Raw genomic sequence first — 21983 nt, 5'->3', positions numbered from 1 at the left:
TTTTCAAAATATATAATAATTACTATTACGATAAAGTCTAAAAAAATACCCTTACCGTTATAATAGATATTATTATTTTTTTTTTAGTGAAAAATATATATATTTTAAAACAAAACACTATTTTCATTCAAAATAACGTGAAAAAGTATTTTTTAGATATAATTTTGAAATAGAAATATTTTTTTAAATAAATTATAAAGTTTGAGATATATATATTTTAATTAATTTAGTCTTAATTAATTTGAAATAATTAAAAGTTCGAAGGGCATAAATGTAATTTCGTTCATTATTTTATGAAAATGATGCATGTCGGGTGTTGCCCTAATTTGGGAAGGCCTCCATTTACTCGGGAGTCCGATAGTACTAAAGCCCCTTTCACTCTGCGATATTCTTCTTAAACCCTAGCCAGTTCCATTGCCCATCATTTCTCTCTTCACTTCTTCCACGAACTCTTTGAGCAGCTCTGTTAGTGTAATTCGTGCTCAAAGACGATGATGAGTTCAGTTCTTCTACGGAGATCCGCTGCCTTAGCGGCCTCCAGAGGTAGAGTTAGTTCTACCTTCTTAGCCCCAATCGCGAACTTTTTAACGTCTTCTGTGGATGTTAATGGCGGTGTTGTACCTGCTGCTGAGTTCGGACGTTTCTCCACTACTGGGGTGACGGAGAGAGCTTTGGGTTTTGGTTTTCAATCGATGGGATTTCACTCGGCTTCTGGGCCGTTGAGTTTTAAGTCGTCGTTGGTTTCCCGGGCGGAGTTTGCGGTGGAGGATTACGATGATGCTAGCAGCAGTAAAAGCGGTGATGAAGGACTCGAGATTGGCAGTCTTGGGATCGCGCCGGAGATTGTTTCTGCTTTGGCGAAAAAGGGTATAACGAAGCTCTTCCCTATTCAGGTACTGTTTTTTTTTTCCTCATTTCTTTCATGATTACCAGTTTTTGCTGTTGGGGTTGAACAACATGGGCGAGTCGTGGAGAAATTTTTGAAAATTAGTTTCGACGATTTTGATCGCTTCTTCAAACTACTGCTTGTTTATATCCGTCCTAATTCACCCCAGCTTGGACGTTGAAGTACGGCGATGAAGTTACGGTTTTATTTTTTACGAACCAATTTCCTTCGTTTTGAGAGCTAGAGGCCATGTTCCTTATTTCGACACCTTTTGGCCGTACGTGTGGTACCTGTATTGCGTAATGTGCATATCGTTCATATTCCTCAGTCGAATAATGCATATGTTTTGATTTCGGCTTATAATAGTTCCGTTTGGGTATGTTTCCAGATTCGTGTTTCATTTTCCATTGGGGTTTAAAAGTATGCTGTTTCTCATTCTTTTTCAGAGAGCCGTGCTAGAACCAGCCATGCAAGGCCGTGACATGATTGGTCGTGCTAGAACTGGAACAGGAAAAACTCTTGCTTTTGGAATTCCCATCTTGGATAAAATCATCCAGTTCAATGCGAAACACGGGTTTGTGTTTCAATCTTGGTCATTTTTCTTCCAATTAGCTTAGTTTCTGTTTAATTCGTTATCTGGGAAGGGTTTGAATGGGAATTCTTTAAATTATAAAAAATCATAATTTGTTAGAAATTATGCAGAAGAGGAAGGTACCCGTTGGCCCTGGTTCTAGCTCCAACAAGGGAACTTGCTCGGCAGGTTGAAAAAGAGTTTCAAGAGGCTGCACCTAATTTGGACACAATATGTGTTTATGGAGGGGCACCAATTTCAGGCCAAATGAGGCAGCTTGACTATGGCGTTGACATAGCTGTTGGCACACCTGGTCGCTTGATTGATCTTCTCAATAGGGGTTCGCTTAATTTATCAGAAGTCCAGTTTGTTGTTCTTGATGAAGCAGATCAGATGCTTCAAGTAGGCTTTCAAGAGGATGTTGAGAAGATCTTGGAGAGGTTGCCTCAGAAACGTCAGACTATGATGTTCTCTGCAACAATGCCATCTTGGATCAGAAAACTCACTCAAAATTACCTAACCAATCCATTAACTATTGATCTTGTGAGTATGTTGGCTACTTAATATCTTTTCTACTTCTTGGAATCTAATAATATCAACTGAAGCATTTTTCTAAAAAATTATATCACTGACAACACAACCATCAAATTAGTGGACTCAGAAACTGAAGGTGCACATGATATTTTAAATAATTGAAACTGCTCTTGCTAATCAAAATCACTATTCAATTGTCTCATGAAGTTCGGTTGGAGGATTGGAAGTTTGACAAAACTTATCAATATTTCAGGTTGGAGATTCTGATCAGAAATTGGCAGATGGAATTAGCCTATTTTCAATTGTTTCAGATATGCGTGGAAAAGCATCAATAATTGGACCTCTGATAACAGTATGGTTGCATAGCTTCTGTTTTCCCCCCTTTGATTTCTGCAAAGCCATATTTTACCTGGTTCTATCATTTCATGTTGCTTGTTGAATGCTTGCTTTCATCATGCTGTTGCCAATGATTATCTGCTTTGTAGGAACATGCAAAAGGAGGAAAGTGTATTGTTTTCACTCAAACGAAACGTGATGCTGATAGATTAGCCTATGCAATGGCAAGGAATTTCAGATGTGAAGCTTTGCATGGAGATATTTCACAGTCTCAGAGAGAAAGAACTCTTTCTGGTTTTAGAGACGGACATTTCAACGTTTTAGTTGCAACTGATGTTGCAGCAAGGGGTCTTGATATACCCAATGTTGATCTTGTAAGTGATAATCTTCCTCTATATTTTTTTTAATCTTTTATCTTGTTTTATAGCACATAGTCTCTGGTTGCATGGTGAATCATTAAATTTTTTCTTGTCAATAATATACCTTACTCTTAACTTTGAAAACAAATTAGGGCAGTGTAATAGTAGTACCAGACTCTATCATTCTCTTCCTCTTGTGCTGTTGGGAGCCTAGGAGGAAGTGGTTTGAAGGGTGAGGGAGTCTTTCGTCTGTATAGCCATTAAGATCCCATGGATTCTTTCTGACCTTGATTTTTTATTAGGTAATACATTTTGAGCTTCCAAACAACACAGAGATATTTGTCCATAGATCAGGACGTACAGGTCGTGCTGGCAAGAAAGGTAGTGCTATTCTTATTTACTCACAGGATCAGTCAAGGGCTGTCAGGATGATTGAGCGTGAAGTAGGCTGCAGATTTAATGAGGTTAGGATCTCTCTTCAGCATCAAACAATCTGCAACTTGGATTTTTTTTTTTTTTTATTTTATTTTATACAAAAGTGGAACTTCCATCATTGTTTCTATATTTTAATCGTGAGAAACATTGAACTCAGCATTGAGGGTAAGGAGAAGGCTTATGCACATTTATTTTTTGCTTGCCGTAAGTTTCTGTTTCCAGGAACAGTTAGTAAATAGATGCCATGGGTACTGGTTCATGCATTGTTTAGAAGTTGATGATTCATATTTCAAGCCTAAGCTTATCTCATTTGCAAAAAAACCAAGCCTATCGCGTTCTCATATGCTAGATTTTATCCCTGAATTACTGGTTCTCGCATGATAAGCAATCAACACCAAAAAACTGAGTGTATTCTGAAGGGTGGATTGCCATGTGCGTTTTGGTTTTCTGAAATTCTTTTACCTTTAATTAAAGATTTGTTTTGTATATGAAATAACTGCCCGGTAATCTGCGTAGCTGATAAAATCAAGCATACCAATCACTGTAGGGTGCTGTAATTAGAACAATCGACTTCTCTAGTATCCTCCGATCTCAGAAATTTACGAGTTAATATTAGTCCACCTTGGAGTATATTACTACTTGATGTAAAGTTGACACTGATTGCTTTGTTCTTGATTATCAGCTTCCGAAGATCTCTGTTGAGAGTGGTGCTCATGTCGATATGTTCAGTGGTGGTGGTCAATTTAGTTCTTTTGGAGGAGGAGGATTCAGGGATCGTCGAATGAATGATTCAGGCCGTTTTGGTGGTCAAAGAGGTCCAAGTTTTGGTCGTTCGGCAGGTTATGAAAATTCAGGTTTTAGACGTTCTGGTGGCAGGGATTCTTTTGGGCAAGGGGGCAGAAATAGTGAACCTAGCTCCGGCGGTTTCAGTTCATTTGGGTCTCGTAGCTCTGGATCTGCATTTGGTGGATCTAGCTCGAACAATGCAGGATCTTTTGGTAGTTTTGGTTCTGGTCGTTCTGGTGGGTTTGGAGACTTCGGCAGTTCTAGTCGATCCGGTGGCTTCGGGGATTTCGGTGGTTCAGGTCGTAGTTCAGGATTTGGTGACAGAAATTCTAAAAACTCTGGCTTATTTGGTGACATGGATGCGGATCAGAGAACTGGGAAAAGACAGTTCTGAACTAAATTGGTGAGTGCCGATGTTTATAACGTCGTTTCCAGTTTTTCGATCTGAAGAAGGTGACAATTATGTCAAGGATGAAGATTATTTCATATGTTCAGTTTAGATTCTCTGATTTTTCTAGCTTTCATTTCTGGGTCTAACAGAATAGGTTTTGATAATCCCTCCTGCTTTCGTGCAGGGAAACACAACAACATCACGGGGAAATAATATTGCCATGGATTAATGACAGAATTCTTTTGAAGCAAGATTATACGAGGGGATTTTGAGGTAGGGCCCTGAACATGTTCATCGTTTCTTATATTTTCTATTACGCATTGAAATCTTTATGTAGTTGATACAAGACAAATGTTGTAGCCACTTTGAAGGAAAACTAACCTCAATATTTGGGATCAGTTCCTATGGTCTTATGTATAAATCGTTTTTGATATGCCATAATAGTTATATTCTATTATATCTCCTCTTTCTTAAACCATGTATCACCATTCTTGTTCATTGGGATAGTGTAAGGCTTATAATCGACTGCTTTTTCTGAAGTATCTACGAGACACAAGCTAAAATGGGTAAATTTCTAGACTGAATTATTTGAAAGGAATGAAGAAATTGGATGTCGGAAGTGGGGTGTGATGTCCCACGTTGGTTTGGGAGAAGAACAAATCACCCTTTATAAGGGTGTGGAAACCTTTCCCTAGCAGACGTGTTTTAAAGCCTTGAGGGGAAGCCCAAAGATGACTGTATCTGTTAGCGGTGGATCTGGGTTGTTACATAGTGAGGTCGTTACATAGTGGGTTTGCTGCGGCTGCCGGAGGTGGGAAATTCAGCTTTGGTAATAATATGGAAGCTAAATTGAGCTGAAAAATACCATTTTATTTTTATTCTCATCAAATTTAGTTGATATTGATTGATATAGTTGATATTGATTGATATTTCTCTCTAGTATCTGTTCATCATTGAAGTAGATTCATGTGCCACATGAGAGCTCTCATGGATGGATTTATACTTCTCTCTCTGTAACAACCAAAAAAATTAGAAATAATAATAATAAATAGATACAAAAAAAAAAGGTTGTTTCTGGTAGATTGAGAAATTAGGGAGTTGTACCATGCCAAAAGGGAGGTTTTTGTCAGATGATACATTTTGCTCGGGTTTGATATGTTAATTTTTTTTTGGGGGCGTTAAAAGTTATTTTGACTACTCTTGAGATAATTTAAATCGAGTCAATTTATAGAGTTTTAAATTATGAGAATTAGATTTCACGGAGATCTTTAAGCTAGCATTAAGAAAGCTTGACTTCGGTTGAGACAAAGAAATAAGTAGTTTTACTTTTGGCTTGGTTGGATGATTTGTTGTATGGAAGACGTATTTTGTGGCTCGTGCATGTGTCGTGTTTTATGATTATATAATTTGTACTATATTAAGTTTATGCTATGATATATATTATGTTAATATGTAAGCCCACCTTAGAAAACCAGGGATGTTAATCATGAACAATATGACAAGTATTAAGTATGTATGTTTCATAGGAACGTTATGTCGAAAAAAAAATGGAAGTATAAATTTTACAAACGTTCAAGTTTATGACACCATTTATGAAATGTTTTAAATGATTTTTTTTCATGTATAATAGATATGTCATGCATACAAACTTTGTTTTTAACAAAAAAACAAAAGAATACGACCGTTACACTATCAATCAACATCAATAAGATTGAAATCTTGTAGATATCAGGACGATTAACTTTTTTTTTAGCAATAACGTGAAACGATGGTTAAGCTTCCAATATTTATTTTTCAAAGTGGACGATAGAATGATAAAGATTACTATAAAAATTACAAAACTAATGGGGAGAGACGTTAAAGGTTTAATATCGAAACAACTAAACATCAAATAAAGCTAAATTAAATAAAGTCGATCAATAATAGCAATGTATCTATTCTAACGATAAATTGATTTAAATTTAATTCAAGCATTATAGCCACCATCATTTTATAATTATTGTAATAATCGAAATAATAGATGAAAAAATTAATATATATTTAAATGTAATTTTTTAAAGATTTAATTCAAGCATTATAGCCACCATCATTTAATAATTATTGTAATATTCGAAATAATAGAGATTTTTTTTTTTTTTTTAAATAAATGGCGAGAGAATAAAATCACAGAAAAAAAAAAAAGAAAAAAAAAAAGAATAATGGAATCCCGACGGAAATGACACCGTTGGCGGGCAATTTTGTTTCTAATGGCCACTTGAGAAGAAGCACACTGCAAACTCACTCTCCCGTGCGCCGATAATCACCGATCAGCTTCGAATTTCGAGTTATCGTTCCTCATTCAACAGCTTCTCTACAATTTAGCTGTGGTCTCTCTCGGCAGAGATCCAGTCGTCTTCGAAGGGCTTCTTCATTCGTTTCATCGGAGTAAATTTCGCGGAGCTTGATGGACGACGCTGTAGTTCGACTTCAAGGCACCGAAGATTCGACCTCAGTTTATCCGGATCATCCCGAGGTTGTTTTCTTCAATCCTTCAACGATATACTTCAGCTATTCTTGTTGTTATCCTCTCCGTAATTAGAAAGTTTCATCGGCATTCGCCACTCGATAGTATGATACATTATCACTGTTTTTAATTTTTGTTGTATGTGTTATTGCACATGCCAATCTGGTTGAACGGCGAAGAGAGTAATTAGGTACGATGGGAGTGAAGTCCAATTTGATCTTCTCGCAATAAGAATTATATTCCAAACTGGAATCTCTCTCTTCAAACAGTTCTATACGAAATTTACAGCATATTCATGCAAAATTGATTAGAATGTTGGTTTATCTTTGTAGCTATTGCCAATCAAACATGGTGTGGCTCTTTTACCTGGTATTAACCCGGAACTCGAAGAGAAGTAACATAGGTTCGGAGTCATCCATATTAGTTTGATCAAATCGATGGATTTATGAAACATAACTGTAGATACTTTCCCCTCGTGCTGGTTCTGAGTTCATCAGGAAACTAGACAGCCATCTAGCTGAAAAGTCTTTCACAATCATGGAGAACATGGTTTTCACATATTCACCGTTGTCTATGGAAAGTAAAGAGCAATGCGTTTATTTTCTTTATGAAACATGAGCTGTTTGTTGTCTTTTGAAAATTGGTTTTAGAATCCAGAAAGACAATGTTGAAGCTTCATGTTTCGTAGGCCTTTACTCTATAAGCTCATTGCTTTCTGAAAAGTGATGTTTGAGATTAAGTTGATAAAGTGTTTCACACTAGTTGCTACCTTTCTGGTTGGCACCTTTTATTTTTGATTCCTGGTAGGCAATAATTAACTTGCCAGGATTTCCCTTTATTTTGTATTTCAGTCTATTTGAATGGTCAGGTGCCTTAGTTCAATTAGCTTTTGCTTCAACATTCCATTATTAGGTTGCTAAATTATTATATTTACTGAGACAGATCTTGGTTTTTCCTTAGAAACATGATCAAGAGGAAAATGTTATCGAAACATCCTTATTGAAACAGTCTAGACGGCCCAATTTGTCATCTCTGCAAATTCCAGTAAGGAACGTAGAGAGTTCGTCATTTTTGAGGTTGGATGGTTCATCAACTTCAAGTTCTAGCTCTATTAGGGGAGGATTGCCTCCAAAACCAAATTCAGTAAAAGTCAAATCATCTGCGAGAGGCCTCTTTCCTCAAAAAAGCTTCGGGGCAAAACATTCACTCCCAGATGGTGAAATGGTTGTTCCTATTTTACCAGAGATGCAACCATCAAATAGATGTTCAGACAATGCAACTACCTCACGATCTTTTTCTCTTAACAAGCTTCTCTTTGCCTCATCTACAAAAGCTGCACATTCTTCACCAGTCACACCAATTTCAAGTTCCAATACCAATGCACTTGAAGCAACAAACATGGAGTTTCATCCTGGTTTCCTTGTAAGTATCCATTTGTTCAAGTTTCTTAAATTTCATGAAAGCAGATGAGATTCATACACCTGACGCCAACTACTTGTGAATACTGCAATATTATTTTCCTTTTGAAAGTAGATTTTGTTATTCTTTCAGAAAACTGAAGTCAAGCAGCATATTGCTCGTTCATTATCAGCTCCTCTGAATGCCAAGCCTAAAGTCTTAAGGCGACTAGATTCAGTAGGTTTAATTCGAGTAGTGTCTGCAGGTCCACAATATGCAGGGACTGGAGACACCTCTGTTTCTCAAACAAAGGAAAGTGGTAATGATATAGGTTGTTTCTACTGTATAATTAAAACTTTAGCGATTTTTTGTGCGATATTACTTTAATTACTATATGCATTGCTATTATGAGAACACAACCTGACTACATGTACGTTATGGTGCCTTTTATGAATTAAAATTTTCTCCGAGTAAATCACTGACAAGTAGGAACTTAGTAATAAGACCGAAGAAGCTTATAAAAAATATACTCCTCATTTCAATAAAAAAAAATGTTTATGGAAACGTCTGATCGTTTCAAAGAAATCTCCTTGAGGTTTTTGTTTCTTAGATGTTTAATTTTTTGTAATGATTTTTGTTGTAGCATAATTCTTAAAGCAGCATGCTTGTCAACTAATGCCTAAAATAAATTAGAAATGACTTTTGCAGTTCTAATTTTATTGATTCGACTTATTTCACATATTATGAATGTGACCGAGTGAAAACTAGAAAGATGTTAAAACCCTTGACCAGCTCCTTTCTCTTGTGAGGGAGATTTTAGATCTCCAAATCCTCGACAATAGGAGGGTGATTGTTTTTATGCTATAAGCCTTTTAGAATTTAGATATTACTAAATGTGATACATAAGCAAAGTTGAGATATTTTTATTTGACATTTTAGATCTCCAAATCCTCGACCAGAGGAGGGTGATTGTTTTTATGCTATAAGCCTTTTAAACTTTAGATATTACTAAATGTGATACATAAGCAAAGTTGATATATTTTTATTTCTTCCTTTAAAAACCATCAAATTTTAAAATTATTTTTTCTTTCCTAAACAACTACTCAGCTTTGTATTTTGCAGAAGGCAAGTTTTTATTTTGACAGTGTCTTTTGTGCTAAAGAGGGACTAGTATGCTAATTAGCTGAAAGGCTTTTTTGACATGTTTATGGATGTTCAATACTTGAGAAATTTTATTTTCTTATAGATGTATACAGAGAAGAGTAATAAATTTTATCCAACTCAATGCTGGTCGTTGGTTAATGATGCCAATTCAAAAACATTGAATTATGCTGCCCTAATTGATTAAAACCAACCAAAAAAATAGTACAGTTTGCTGACTGCAATTATGCCACCTTGTTCTTTTTTCTTTTTTTGGTGGTAAGAAACTGCGTTTTCATGAAGAAAAATGAAAGAATGTACAAGGATATGCAAAAATAAGCGCACAAGGGATCCAACACAAGCTATAAGAAATTCAATCCAAGAGACTGTGACCAAGCTGGTAAATACAAAATGCTGAATTAACAGGCGCCCATAAAGAAGAATTAAACCTAGTCAAGTCCCAAAACTCCTGTCAAGATCTCTCAACAGCTCTAAAGATCCTATTGTTCCTCTCAAGAATTATGCCACTCATTTGTGTTGCTAAATGTCTGATGTTCAACTGTTATTGTTTCCAGTACTTTATTACTATTAGTTTTCTTCACTGCAAATATTTCCAAGAAGCAAAACTTCTGACATAATACAAATGAAGTTGGATAATTATAGTTCTTAGATTGACATGCTGAAGTTGGTTTTTTTCTTTAGAAAGGGAACCTGCTGGTGATGATATACCTGAAGATGAAGCAGTTTGCAGGATCTGTTATATAGAATTGGTGGAAGGCGGGGATGCACTTAAACTGGAATGCAGTTGCAAAGGAGACCTAGCTCTCGCTCACAAAGAGTGTGCAATTAAGTGGTTCAACATTAAAGGTAACAAGATCTGTGATATTTGCAACCAGGATGTCAAAAACTTGCCAGTGACTTTATTGAAATTACACAACACACTCCCTATTACTAGACGACCCCCAGTAACATTGCAGCAGAGGGAGGTTCATTGCAATTGGTAAGTTGTTTGCCAATACTATGACAGACTTTTTTTTTTCTTTTTATTTGACATGAAATTAATGTCTCATCACTTGAACTTCTTATACCTTGTTTCTTGAGATTTGTTAAGGAAAGAAGGAACTTGGATGGTTAATGTCAGAGATTTTTTGGGCCAATTTACACCAGTATTTAATTTATTATAAGAAAAAGAAATGTTTATGACGAAGTTAGCAGAGAAGTGAAAAATGCAAGTAGGTTAGGAAAAAGAAGTTCAGGGAGGAAAAAACATATGAAGGGTGATGGGAACAAAGACCGTGAGACAATGATGGAGGAAACATTGAGCAGGACATTTCATAGAATCTGAATTTTAGCGAAAATGGAGGATTATTTGATCAATTACTAGAAAGCAATCTATTAATGCTTCTGTCTGATACTTGTCTAATGTGTTGCCAAGGATGTTTTTTTAATTTTGATTACTCCTCAAAGGATTTTTTGAAATATATATGCCCAATGCTAATGAGTTCTATAATTACAGAACTGTGTGACAGTGGCTTTATCATGTCCTATATGAAGGGGGGAAAATATTTTAAAAGATAATTGTGATAGCATAATCATCGCTCTCTTGGTTTGGTTTTTATGAAAATTGTCGAGAATAAATTTCATTCACTTCTTATGCATCAACTCAGAGACAAATTTGGAATTGTGGTCTCTCAAATGCATGTTGTGTAGCGTGTGTAGAGTATCATTCGTTTGGTTTTTATGTTTGTTGGAGTCTCAAATTACTTCACTTTTCCTTTTCTTTTTCAAAAGATGTTTTTAATTTTCTTTCATTTAATAATATTCTTTTTTCTTGAAGGCATTTTTAGCATCAATATAAGGAAATGGAATGGAATTAATCTCACTTTCTTTTCGTTCTCATAGGATTTTGCAGGATATTTCTGTGCTTGTGTTGGTTAGCATACTTTCATATTTCGGCTTTTTGGAGCAACTTTTGGTATGGTTCTATACTGCTTATTTGTGCTACGTATAGATGGTTAGATTGTTGCTCATTTTCAAATAAGTTTTGTAGATATCGATTGAATACTTTAGATCTTCTCTTTGTTTTAGTCATGTGGAATGCCATCTACTTCTTCACTCTTCATGTTGCTATTTGGGCTAGCTCATCTCGAGAATGGGAGAGTTAGGATGTGCCACTTTATTGTACAGTAGTTCTATTTCCAGGTTCCGACACTTTTAGTCTTGGACTCTTAGGCTAACATACATTCAAATTAGACCAAGATTTCGACCGTCCTTATTTTTTTCTCTGTTGGTAATTTTTTTTTATCTTTTTTATTTTATTATAAGAGACAATTTCATTGATGATTGAAATTTACAAAATGGATGTATAATCATGGTGCTTACAAAAGACCTTTCCAATTTACAACGAGGGAGGTATAACTATAGGAAGTAAAAATATTAGACAATTTACACCCAGATATAGCTTAGTAAACAACATTTTCGAAAAGTTTTGTGTAGGTCTGTGTCTTTTCTGCAAATGTTCTCTGATTTCTTTCTTTCCACAGATTCCAAGAGAAAGCCATGATGATGTTTTTCCATAATAGGGCTTTTGTGTTCATGAAAGGGTGGTACGTTAAGGCCATATCCAAAAAAATCCTTTACCTCCCTAGGAAATGTGAGATGCCATCCGAATATATTGAGAATCGTTGCCCAGAAATTCTGAGCGTATGTGTATTGCATAAACAAGTGACTTTGTGATTCGTTTTCTTTCTTGCATAATGGACACCAATTTGGAGAGAGAGTGATGTAAGGCATTCTTTTTTGAAGATTTTCACTTGTGCTGATGGCTTTATGCGCTATTTTCTAAAGGAAGAAGTTCACCTTTTTAGGTTGATGCCCTTTCCATATTGTCTTTGCTACCGTAGGATTTATTGCATTTTCCCCATGTCCATCACCAAGGATTTTGTAGAAAAGACCCCATGTCCATCTCTGTTGGTAATTCAGTGAGGTGGAATTTTGGCTATGATCGGTTGAATTTTTTAAATTGGGTATTATGAAGTGAATATTCGCCCTTAGCATAGAACTTTACTTCCCTATCAACTAGCATCTCTCCCATGTCTCCCTTTCTTCACTTACAGCTATGGCTTAACCTAATCATCATCTCCATCACTGGCATGCAATTACAGATGCTGCTCTGTCACCATTGAAAGGAAAGCCTTCACAATCCAAGTAGATAGCTGGTATAGAGGGAACCAGGTTTGTATTACTATGTCCGTTGAAAGTAACTCTTGCCTGGGTTGTCGAATGCTTCAGGATACTTTCTGTTTTTTCAATTCAACAATGACTTCTTCACAGAATCTATAGCTGAAAACTTTGTACTGTGGGTAGAGAAGACGAAGGGAACTTGGCACTAACTCAAGAACATTTAGGAGACCGTAAACCATGCTTAGCAATATCATATTTATTTTTCAGCACCATTCTGAAAGGAATTGCCCTCAAAAGCCACTTGGTTAGAGGAGGAGTATTCCTCTCTCTGGTATAGCCAAAACCAAGGCTACCTTGAATCTTGGAAGAATACACAAAATTCTAGTTCGCTAAGTGGCAGCCTCCAGATTAGACCACCCTGAATTTGTATTATTTTTTTAAAACACCCTGAATACATTATGACTGGTACATTCGGAGTAAATTTATGTGTGGATCTCTTAAATTATTCAGTGGTGCATTTTTTGCAAGAGGCATGATGAAAGTCTTGATAAATTGTTGTGGGATTATCAGTTTCCATTTCTCATCTGGGATCACTAGATGGATGATAGAGCAGGTGCTCTCGAATCCTCCTTTTAAGGAGATTGGCAATATGTTGTGGCAAATGAGTTTCTTTGCAATTTTGTGGGGTATTTAGATTGAGAGAAACGATATAATTTTTAGAGAGGTTGAGAGATTATGTGAAGAGGTTTGGAAAGTGGGTAGGTCTAATGTTTCTCTGTAGGCTTTTGTCTCTAAACTTTTTGTGGTTATGGCCTTGGTATTGTTCTTTTAGATTTTATAATTATGGCCTTGGTAGTTTTCTTTTAGATTGAAGTCATTGGGCTTCGATCGTCTTTTTTGTAATATGGTCTTGGAATCGTTCTTTTGGATTGAAGCTCTCTGTTTCTTTGTCCAGGATTGGGATATTTTTTTCTTTTTTCTGTNTTTTCGCAATGGTTCTTCCTCTAAAAAAGGCCAATGAAACTCCAATAAAATCGGTGAAGCACTTGAATAAATAACCCAAGGAATCCCAATCACAATTTCTAGTGTTTGGCAGTATACTTTATCAAGTCACCGCACACAAGAAAAAGTTATTGTATATATATTGAAAGAATTCCTTTTTCTTAGCAATTGGATTCTGGATTTGCTACAATTTTATCTCATATCCTTGGTTCATTTCTTCCTCCAATGTTTAATTCCTCTTGGTGCTGCTGCTTCCCTCTCTTTTATCCTTATTTTCCCTCTTTTATCCTTATTTTTGGTCCATATCTCCCAAATCGAATTAATTTCCACAATAAAATTCTGTTTGAACAGGTACCTAACATGGGTCCTCGTGCACTCGCGATTTCCTTTCCCTTTTCATGTGCTTTGGGTCTCCTTTCATCTATGATTGCTTCCACAATGGGTCAGTTACTGTTATTGATAAAATATATTATACTCTACCAATATTCATCAACTGGTATAATTTAGTCCCTTTTCTTTAATCGGTTTTCTTCTATTAATTGAATAGTGAAGAGTCTATGGAGCTGTATGAAGTGAGGTCTCTTTTATGAAAACATGTTAACACCTAAAGTTTAAGCTTCAGAAAAATGAATTGGTTGAAAAGAAACAGTTCTAAAGAAACAACTAGCGGTTCTTGTAATTTTCTTCTATTTATGATTCTAGTAATTGGGGTATTGTGTTAGGCTCCTACAGTGAGTGTATGAGAAGAAGGCTTAAAGGAAAACGTGACCTAAAAGTTCATTAGGATAAGCACTAGTAGAAGTGGGAGGAATGATGTGGGCGTGAGGTAAGATATATATATATATATATATATATATATATATATATATATTTGGAGAAGTTAAGGAAGGAAGAGAAGATAGCTACCTAGCTAGCTAGCCTTGTTTCGTGCATGGTTCACTTCTTACCTTCTGAATAACATTTTACTGGTGCTATTTTCGCATTGAACCCACAAATGCCCACAAATGCCTGTATTTTTTAGTTCTATCTAGATCATTAGAACTTTCGGTACGTATCAAATGACTACTTGACAGAAATATAAATTAGCTGATCTTACTTCGTTTATGAATTTGTGAGCTAACATCTTAAAGGCTAAATGCAGTCTTGACTCGAGGAAAGCAAATAAAGCCTTGTTTCGTACATCTTAAAGGCTAAATGCGTCGCGTGCCATGTGTGATAGCCTTTTACGTAGTCTCCCATTCTTGCTTAGATTATAAAAGTTATTCCTCTTTGTTGGTAAATCACACGATAACCATTTTGATATTTGATGGTGGCAGTGAGCAAAGCTTACATTTGGGCTTATGCCTGTTTCCAGTTCGCCATAGTCATCCTATTCGCTCATGTATATTATGCAATAGTAAGAATTAGCATTTCTTATCACTTTCTGCTTATTTCAGTCTCAATATTTTGAATGGTCTTGATCATCGTCCATAATATTCTCTCATCGTCTTTCAAAATGCAGCTTAACATGAATGCCGTTCTCTCGGTTTTTCTTTCTGCCCTCACCGGATTCGGGGTTGCTATTTGCATAAACTCGCTTCTTATAGAGTATCTTAAATGGAGAAGAAGCAGGCTATTGAGATCTGCCGATCAACAGATGAGTGTAAGGAGTCCGCCTCAAGTACAGCAGCAGCCACTCGAGCGATTGCAGCAAGAACGCCTTCAGCCACATTCCCATCAGCATCAAGCAATTGTAGATCAAAGTATGGGTCACTAGGGAGTTACTGGTCAGCGAGGAACAACGATTCAGAGGCCACAGCTCACTGAGGTTCCAAGGTTAGTGCCTGTTTGAGACCATAAAAATGTTTGGCTTTCCCCCTTCTTTTTTCTTTTTTTTAATAAAAATGTTTGAACTGCCCTAATTTTTTCGTTTGTGTTTAATAAGTCGTTGAATTTTCCGTTTTATAGCTAATAGATCCTTAACTTATTTGACAATTTTTTAGATTCACAGACTATTAGAAACAAAATTGAAAGTTTAATATCTTATGTCCAATACTTAAAAAGTAGTTGAATATGTCAAGGATCTATTAGATACAAAATTGAAGGTTAAAAAACTTTGACGTTTGGGACCTACAAGCCATAAAATCGAAAGTTTAAGGACATATTAGACAAAAACACACCTATTAGACTTAAAAATGTTGGATATATTGTCAACCATTGAAATAAGAATCTAGAATTACAATTGAACCTTACGTTTACCTTCGTGTTTATTGATTTGTCCAGTTGCAGCTCACCCTCCTTCCATTACAAGGGAATCGATCCATTTCGATTCCATCTCGTGGCGAAGCGATTCAACAATTTGTGCGACATAGCTTTTAATTACAGTCCAGAAGCCTGAGCTATCAGATGGAGATAGTAGCTAAATCAAACATTGATCATTAGAAAGCTCGAGTCAACGGTTGGAAATTGAAACGACCGTTACAGAATCCGTTCATCTTTCTTACCTCGCAATGAGCTGCTGTTCCCACTTGTTGTAGGCGACAGAACAAGCTTGTGCTATTAGCAGCAAGCAAGATTCATGAAGATGTTGAAGGTGTATGACTAGTTAGCACCGGAAGAGTTCCTTGCAGCTCTGCGTTGGGTTTGTAAGGAGAATCTCAGGTTATCTCTTTCATATGCTTTGTGTGATGATTGAGGAGTCTTTGTGTTCATAGTATTTGTTCTTGTTCAGAAAAGAAAAAAAGAAACCAGACCCTCAAATTTGTAAAATAACGTTCCATAATTCTTGTTGTGCTTGCTTTATGCGTGTTTTTATTGGTACTTTATGTACTTTGGGTTGTTTTGGTTTTAAAATTATGCTGCATTTTCATTTACACATTCCCAAGCATTGCCATATAGTTGATTTACTATGTTTTGGAATAATTTAGTAACATTTAATGAAATGAATTAGATAACTCTAATATCCGAGCTCATTAGTTTACCCCCATCTATCTGAATGATCGGTCTCAACTCGGGAGGAAGAACAGGTAATAGACATAAAACCATCCATTCGGGTTCTATATTTGTTCGAATAAAATGCTTAGCTAATTCCATAAGTCTAACAGAAAAAAAAAAAAAAAATCATTTTTTCTTCCCGTTGTAAATTGTCATAAGTTTTGATTTGGTTATAGATTTGATTGTTTATTTGGATTAGATTTGATTGTAGTCTTTGGAGTGTGATAGTGAGGCATTCACTTGTAACACTTCGTTTGATTAGTGCTTGGTATATATATATATATGTTCATATCTTCTTGCTTGTATCATATTTTCTATTCTTTGTCTCCCTGAAATTCTCTATTTATTTTTTAGGAGAGTGACACTACAAAAAATAATTGATACGATAGCATATGGAAAAATGCTATTGTAGACATTTTATAGCGTTTTTTGTACGTCGTGACAGCTCATGTAATTAAAAGTCTGATATTTTTATAGCGTTTTTTATAGTTATAATATATGTGATAATAAAGTATAAAACTATAGATAATTTTACTAAAAAACAATATCGTAGGTTTCTTATAGTATTTTTCGTATGTCGTGATTGTTCATGTCATTAAAAGTCTAATCTGAGACTTTTTATAGCGTTTTGTTTAGATGTTATAATAGGAGTAATTTGTTTTTTCATTATATATATATATATATTAAAAATATTTATTTAAAAAAAATTTATAGATAACTTTAATTTTTTAAGATAACTTACAAAATGTCCTAATAATTTTTAAATTTAATAATATGTCGTAATAAAAAATATAATATAATGTTTTACGTCGTTTCTAAATATTTAAATTTTAATATTATAATTTAACACTAAAAAAATATTTATTTATTTATTACAGCGAGGACTTTTCAAAGGCGGAAAAAGAAAAAAAAGCAAAAAGAAAAAGAGTAAAAACAAAATCCCACGAAGAAGACACATCTGTAATTTGCCATTCGGGTCCAGAAGTATGGCGAGCGATCAATCTCCGCCAAGACCGGGTGAAGACGCGCATGAAGATGAACAGAAGGGCTCGAGCTCGGTGAAGGGAAAAGCTATGGCGGGAAAGACCTTGGGGTGGGTTTTGGCTCTTATAGTGGCTGTCGTTGCGCTTTTTGTCGGGCTTTCCTTCAAATCCCGATATCGGATCGCTCCTTCCTTCCCTTCCCCTCAACTGGTACGAGTTTCTTCTTGATAATTATGCTTGTGTTATAGTTTCGGAAGACATTTTTCTATTTTCTGTTGGAATTGGAAGGCATTTCTCTCTGTCTTTAGGAATTTGCTGGTATTTTACGAATTTTCGAAGTATTAATTATTGGATAGCAGCTTTTGTGACTTGTTAGAACTGCGTTTATGATTATCGAGCTGTTTAAGATCTTTTGTTCGTTTTACATGGGCGAGTTTTTGATATGCTACATAATGCTATGAAAAAAGGATTAAAGATTGAAAGCGAGAGATCTACACGCTGTGTGGCTACAATTTCAAATCGAGGGAAAGATGATGGCCTTTGGTTAAATGCTTTGAGATGGTGTTCTTAGTGTGCCACTGCTAGCTGATATTGTCCTCTTTGGGCTTTCCGTTCTGGGCTTCCTCTTAAGGTTTTAAAATGCGTTTACTAGGGAGAGGTTTCAATACCTTTATAAAGAATGCTTCGTTTCTCTCTCCAACCGATGTGAGATCTCAAATTTTTTATCTGCTGTAGCGTAATGGTGGATTGTTTCCCGTCGGGCTTTTGGGATCTTGTGATTAGAGCTTGATTATGGGAGAACTCTACTTGGGTCCTTTTGGTTAAATAAGTGTTATATAAGGATTCCTACGTACATTTTCTGTCTTTATTATCCCAATTAAAGTTGTTAAATTGATTGAAAGAAGATTGGCAACATGTGATCTTGGCTTTGAAGTGGGTGTGGCATGAAAATGACTTTTTATCAGAGAGGTTTATTTAATTTCTAATTGATTTAAGTTGGCAGAGTTTTATACTTTTATTTCAAGTTCTTGTTTGCTTTTGTAGAAACTCTTCAAAGTTGATGAGCTAGCTTTGTATAATGGAACTGATGAGGGATTGCCTATTCTTCTTGGAATTCTTGGGTACTCTCCACCTCCCTCCCAACCCACCTCCAAATTTTATCTATGTTTTTCTCAGTTAAATTTGTTTAATCATTACAATTTATGAGAGAATGTAGAAAATGGATAAAGAAAATCATGATAGTTCATAGCGTTGAACGACTGAGCTGCATATCTCAATTCTTTCTTGTTGACATTCTTTTGAAATTATATCATTATTCTGCCACACATGGAAAAACAAAATGTCTTGGATTAAACATCAATAACCGATAACATATAGGAATGCATGCCCGTTGTAATACGGTTAAGCAAAGAGGTCATTTCATGGAAGTCGATCCCTTGCTATTTATTTAACCTCTAACAATTCTATTTTTTTCAGATCAGTCTTTGATGTCACAAAAGGAAAATCTCACTATGGTGTGGGAGGAGGTTATCATCACTTTTCAGGAAGGTTTGTGATCGATATTTTCCTTGTTAATCTCCTAGGCAACAAATCCAAATTAGATAAGAATAAATTTTAAAATTCCTATATGGCAGCATTTGTTCTATCAATGATTCAGATTGTCATAGTTCTTTTTCTTCATGTATTTGTGTTTGTCTTGTGTGGCTATAATCAATAGATTATCGTAATGAGTCATTTTCTTTCTGCTTTATTTTCCATCTAGAACAGTCTGGAAGCCTGAAAACATTAATTTTCAATTTGAATGTTCATAGTTCCTTACTGATCCAATTATATTTGGTTACTTTTTAACGAGACCTTGATTTTCGATTGCCACTTTTCTTTGAGTTTTGCTATATACATTAGCAGTAACGTTCTGATATTTTCTTCTTTCATGGTTGTTTTTAAAACAGAGATGCTTCTCGTGCATTCGTATCAGGAAACTTCACAGGTATTTATGGTTTCTTGTTGGGGCGCTTTAAAATATTTTCCGTCAGTTTCTAGTTATAACTTTGTGTACGTAGTATAACAGACATTTGAGTGTTCTACAGATATAGTGAAACTTTTGTTTTCTTTGGGCTGCCAATTTGAATCAATTTCTGACCAATGCTTGCTTTTCGTTTCTACATTGTGAATGGAGTGCCTAAAATTAGGCTTTTTTTTTTTAAGGTGGAGGATGTGTATCCTCAATTAACTATTGTATTAAAGTGTCGTCATCCTAATTATGCCTTCGTATGGAAAACGTGCGAAAACGGTAATTTGACTATTCCTCAACAAGAAATATGTATTGTGAGATTCCACATCGGTTGGAGAGGGGAACGAAACATTACTTATAAGGGTGTGGAACTCCCTAACCGATGCGTTTTAAAACCTTAAAGGGAAGCTTAGAAGGGAAAGTCCAAAGAGGACACTATCTGCTAGCGATGGGCTTGGGCTGTTACAAATGGTATCAGAGCTAGACACTGAGCGGTGTGCCAACGAGGATGCTGGGCTTCCAAGGGGGGTGGATTGTGAGATCCCAAATCGGTTGGAGAGGGGAACAAAACATTCTTTACAAGGGTGTGGAAACCTCTCTCTAACAGACGTGTTTTAAAACCTTGAGGGGAAGCCCAAATAGGACAATATCTGCTAGCGGTGGGCTTGAGCGGTTACAAATAGTATCAGAGCTAGACATCGGGCGGTGTGCTAGCGAGGATGTTGGGCTTCCAAGGGGGGTGGATTGTGAGATCCCACATCGGTTGGAGAGGGGAACAAAGCCTTCCTTATAAGGGTGTGGAAACCTCTCCCTAATCAACGCGTTTTTAAACTTTGAGGGGAAGTCCATAAGGGAAAGTCCAAAGAGGACAATATCTAGTAGCGGTGGACTTGAGCTTCGGCTGTTACATATACTAAATCTTACATATACTAAATCACATGTCCATTTCTATTTCTTTTTCATTGAGGGTGAGGAGAGGAAGAATGGTAGAGTGGTTGGGAATAAGAACTAAGAAAAAAGAAGAAGAAAAATGTTTCATATGTCCTATTACCTAAACATCATTCAAGTATCAATTGAATTCTATCATTTGTTATTGTTATAGGGGAAGGACTCACTGATTCCTTGCGGGGTCTGTCAAATGCTGAGGTACTCTTAATTGCTTACTTAAATTGTCACTATGGTCAAGGGATTGCCCTTAAATATGCAATGCTGTTGCTTATTATTCGTCTTCTCATTCTTTAGCTTTGTAGAACTTCTGCCCCTCCAAACCCGTTCTTTCACCTTCTTTGGTATATATACAATGCTCTCTCAAGGTTTATATATCTGACAGTTGTACTAACTAATCTTGTAGATCAAGAGCGTCGTTGAATGGCGGGGCTTTTACCATAAATCCTACACGTAAGTTGGCTGCAGTAGCGTCTGTTATCTTAAATGATATGGGATGACAATTGTTGCAACTTGCAAGTGTCGCGCGTGTTCATTCGAGCATGAAAATTTGATTGATTGATAGAAGACATTAGATTTGAGAATGGTGTGATCTTATTGGAATAGATGCTGAAGGATAATGTTCTTGGCCTTCGCCACAGATTTGTAGGTAAGTTGGTGGGTCTTTACTATGATGATCAAGGAAATCCCACTAAGCATTTAAAGGGAGCTGAGGCAAAGGCTGCCAGAGGCGCACAACTTTTGAAGAAACAAAAGAAAGAGGAGGATAAACTGCCAAGCTGTAATTCGAAATGGAGTCAGGATGAAGGTGGTGAGGTATATTCTTCAATGTAGTCATGTTATTTTCCAATCAGATTCTATATTTACTCATTAGGACAGTATTTAGGTGTGAGATCCCGCATCGGTTGGAGAGGAGAACAAAGCATTCCTTATATGGGTGTGGAAACCTCTCCCTAGTAGACGTGTTGTAAAATCATGAGGTTGACGGCGATACGTAACGGGCCAAAGCGGACAATATCCGTTTGTGGTATGCTTGGACTATTACAAATGGTATCAGAGCCGAACACCGGGCGGTGTGCTAGCGAGGATGCTGGGCCCCTAAGGAGGGTGGATTGTGAGATCCCACATCGGTTGGAGAGGGGAACAAAGCATTCCTTATATGGGTGTAGAAACCTCTCCCTAGTAGACGTGTTGTAAAACCGTGAGGTTGACGGCGATGTGTAACGGGCCAAAGCGGACAATATCCGCTTGTGGTGTGCTTGGGCTATTACAAATGGTATTAGAGCCAAACACCGGGCGGTGTGCCAGCGAGGATGTTGGGCCCCAAAGGAGGGTGGATTGTGAGATCTCACATCAGTTGAAGAGGAGAACAAAACATTCTTTATATGGGTGTAGAAACCTCTCCCTAGTAGACGCACTTTAAAACCGTGAGGCTGTTGACGATACGTAACGGGCCAATGCGGACAATATCTATTAGCAGTGGGCTTGGGCTGTTACAAATGGTATCAGAATCATACACCCGGGCGGTGTGCCAGCGAGGATGCTGA

General features: G+C 36.3%; 3 protein-coding genes across 9 annotated transcripts in view; all 3 read left to right on the top strand.

Moving 5' to 3' along the window:
- Positions 1-342: 342 nt before the first annotated feature.
- LOC111788590 (DEAD-box ATP-dependent RNA helicase 53, mitochondrial-like) lies at positions 343-4760 on the top strand. The gene is made up of 8 exons (XM_023668974.1): positions 343-893; positions 1333-1460; positions 1589-2000; positions 2245-2343; positions 2477-2701; positions 2989-3150; positions 3804-4310; positions 4483-4760. The coding sequence occupies exons 1-7, from the start codon at positions 492-494 to the stop codon at positions 4299-4301; spliced, it is 1926 nt and encodes a 641-aa protein (XP_023524742.1). The 5' UTR covers positions 343-491; the 3' UTR covers positions 4302-4310; positions 4483-4760.
- Positions 4761-6493: 1733 nt separating this feature from the next.
- LOC111788839 lies at positions 6494-16376 on the top strand. Of its 6 annotated transcripts, none has more exons than XM_023669382.1 (9): positions 6494-6810; positions 7762-8223; positions 8353-8518; positions 10042-10339; positions 11242-11314; positions 13876-13966; positions 14841-14920; positions 15026-15339; positions 15787-16376. In XM_023669382.1, exons 1-8 carry the CDS (start codon positions 6742-6744, stop codon positions 15278-15280), a joined length of 1494 nt encoding a protein of 497 aa, XP_023525150.1. In that variant the 5' UTR covers positions 6494-6741; the 3' UTR covers positions 15281-15339; positions 15787-16376. The 6 variants fall into 6 exon arrangements, with proteins under 6 accessions (XP_023525150.1, XP_023525149.1, XP_023525147.1 ...); XM_023669381.1 differs by having other exon boundaries at positions 8353-8530; positions 15793-16376; XM_023669379.1 differs by having other exon boundaries at positions 8353-8530.
- A 1049-nt stretch (positions 16377-17425) lies between these two features.
- LOC111788605 (membrane-associated progesterone-binding protein 4) overlaps positions 17426-21983 on the top strand; it is a 5321-nt gene continuing 763 nt past the window's right edge. For both annotated transcript variants that reach the window (XR_002814182.1, XM_023668999.1), the window contains exons 1-7: positions 17426-17690; positions 18525-18601; positions 18957-19028; positions 19430-19467; positions 20594-20637; positions 20843-20889; positions 21078-21252. Coding sequence is in view for 1 of the 2 variants with exons in the window: in XM_023668999.1 (XP_023524767.1) it covers positions 17484-17690; positions 18525-18601; positions 18957-19028; positions 19430-19467; positions 20594-20637; positions 20843-20889; positions 21078-21252 (660 nt within the window). In the remaining variant the exon portion in view is untranslated. The remainder of the gene's footprint in view (positions 17691-18524; positions 18602-18956; positions 19029-19429; positions 19468-20593; positions 20638-20842; positions 20890-21077; positions 21253-21983) is intronic.

This window comes from Cucurbita pepo, chromosome LG02 (assembly GCF_002806865.2).
Source record: "Cucurbita pepo subsp. pepo cultivar mu-cu-16 chromosome LG02, ASM280686v2, whole genome shotgun sequence".
Lineage (NCBI taxonomy): Eukaryota > Viridiplantae > Streptophyta > Magnoliopsida > Cucurbitales > Cucurbitaceae > Cucurbita > Cucurbita pepo.
This window is presented reverse-complemented; position numbering and strand designations above follow the sequence as displayed.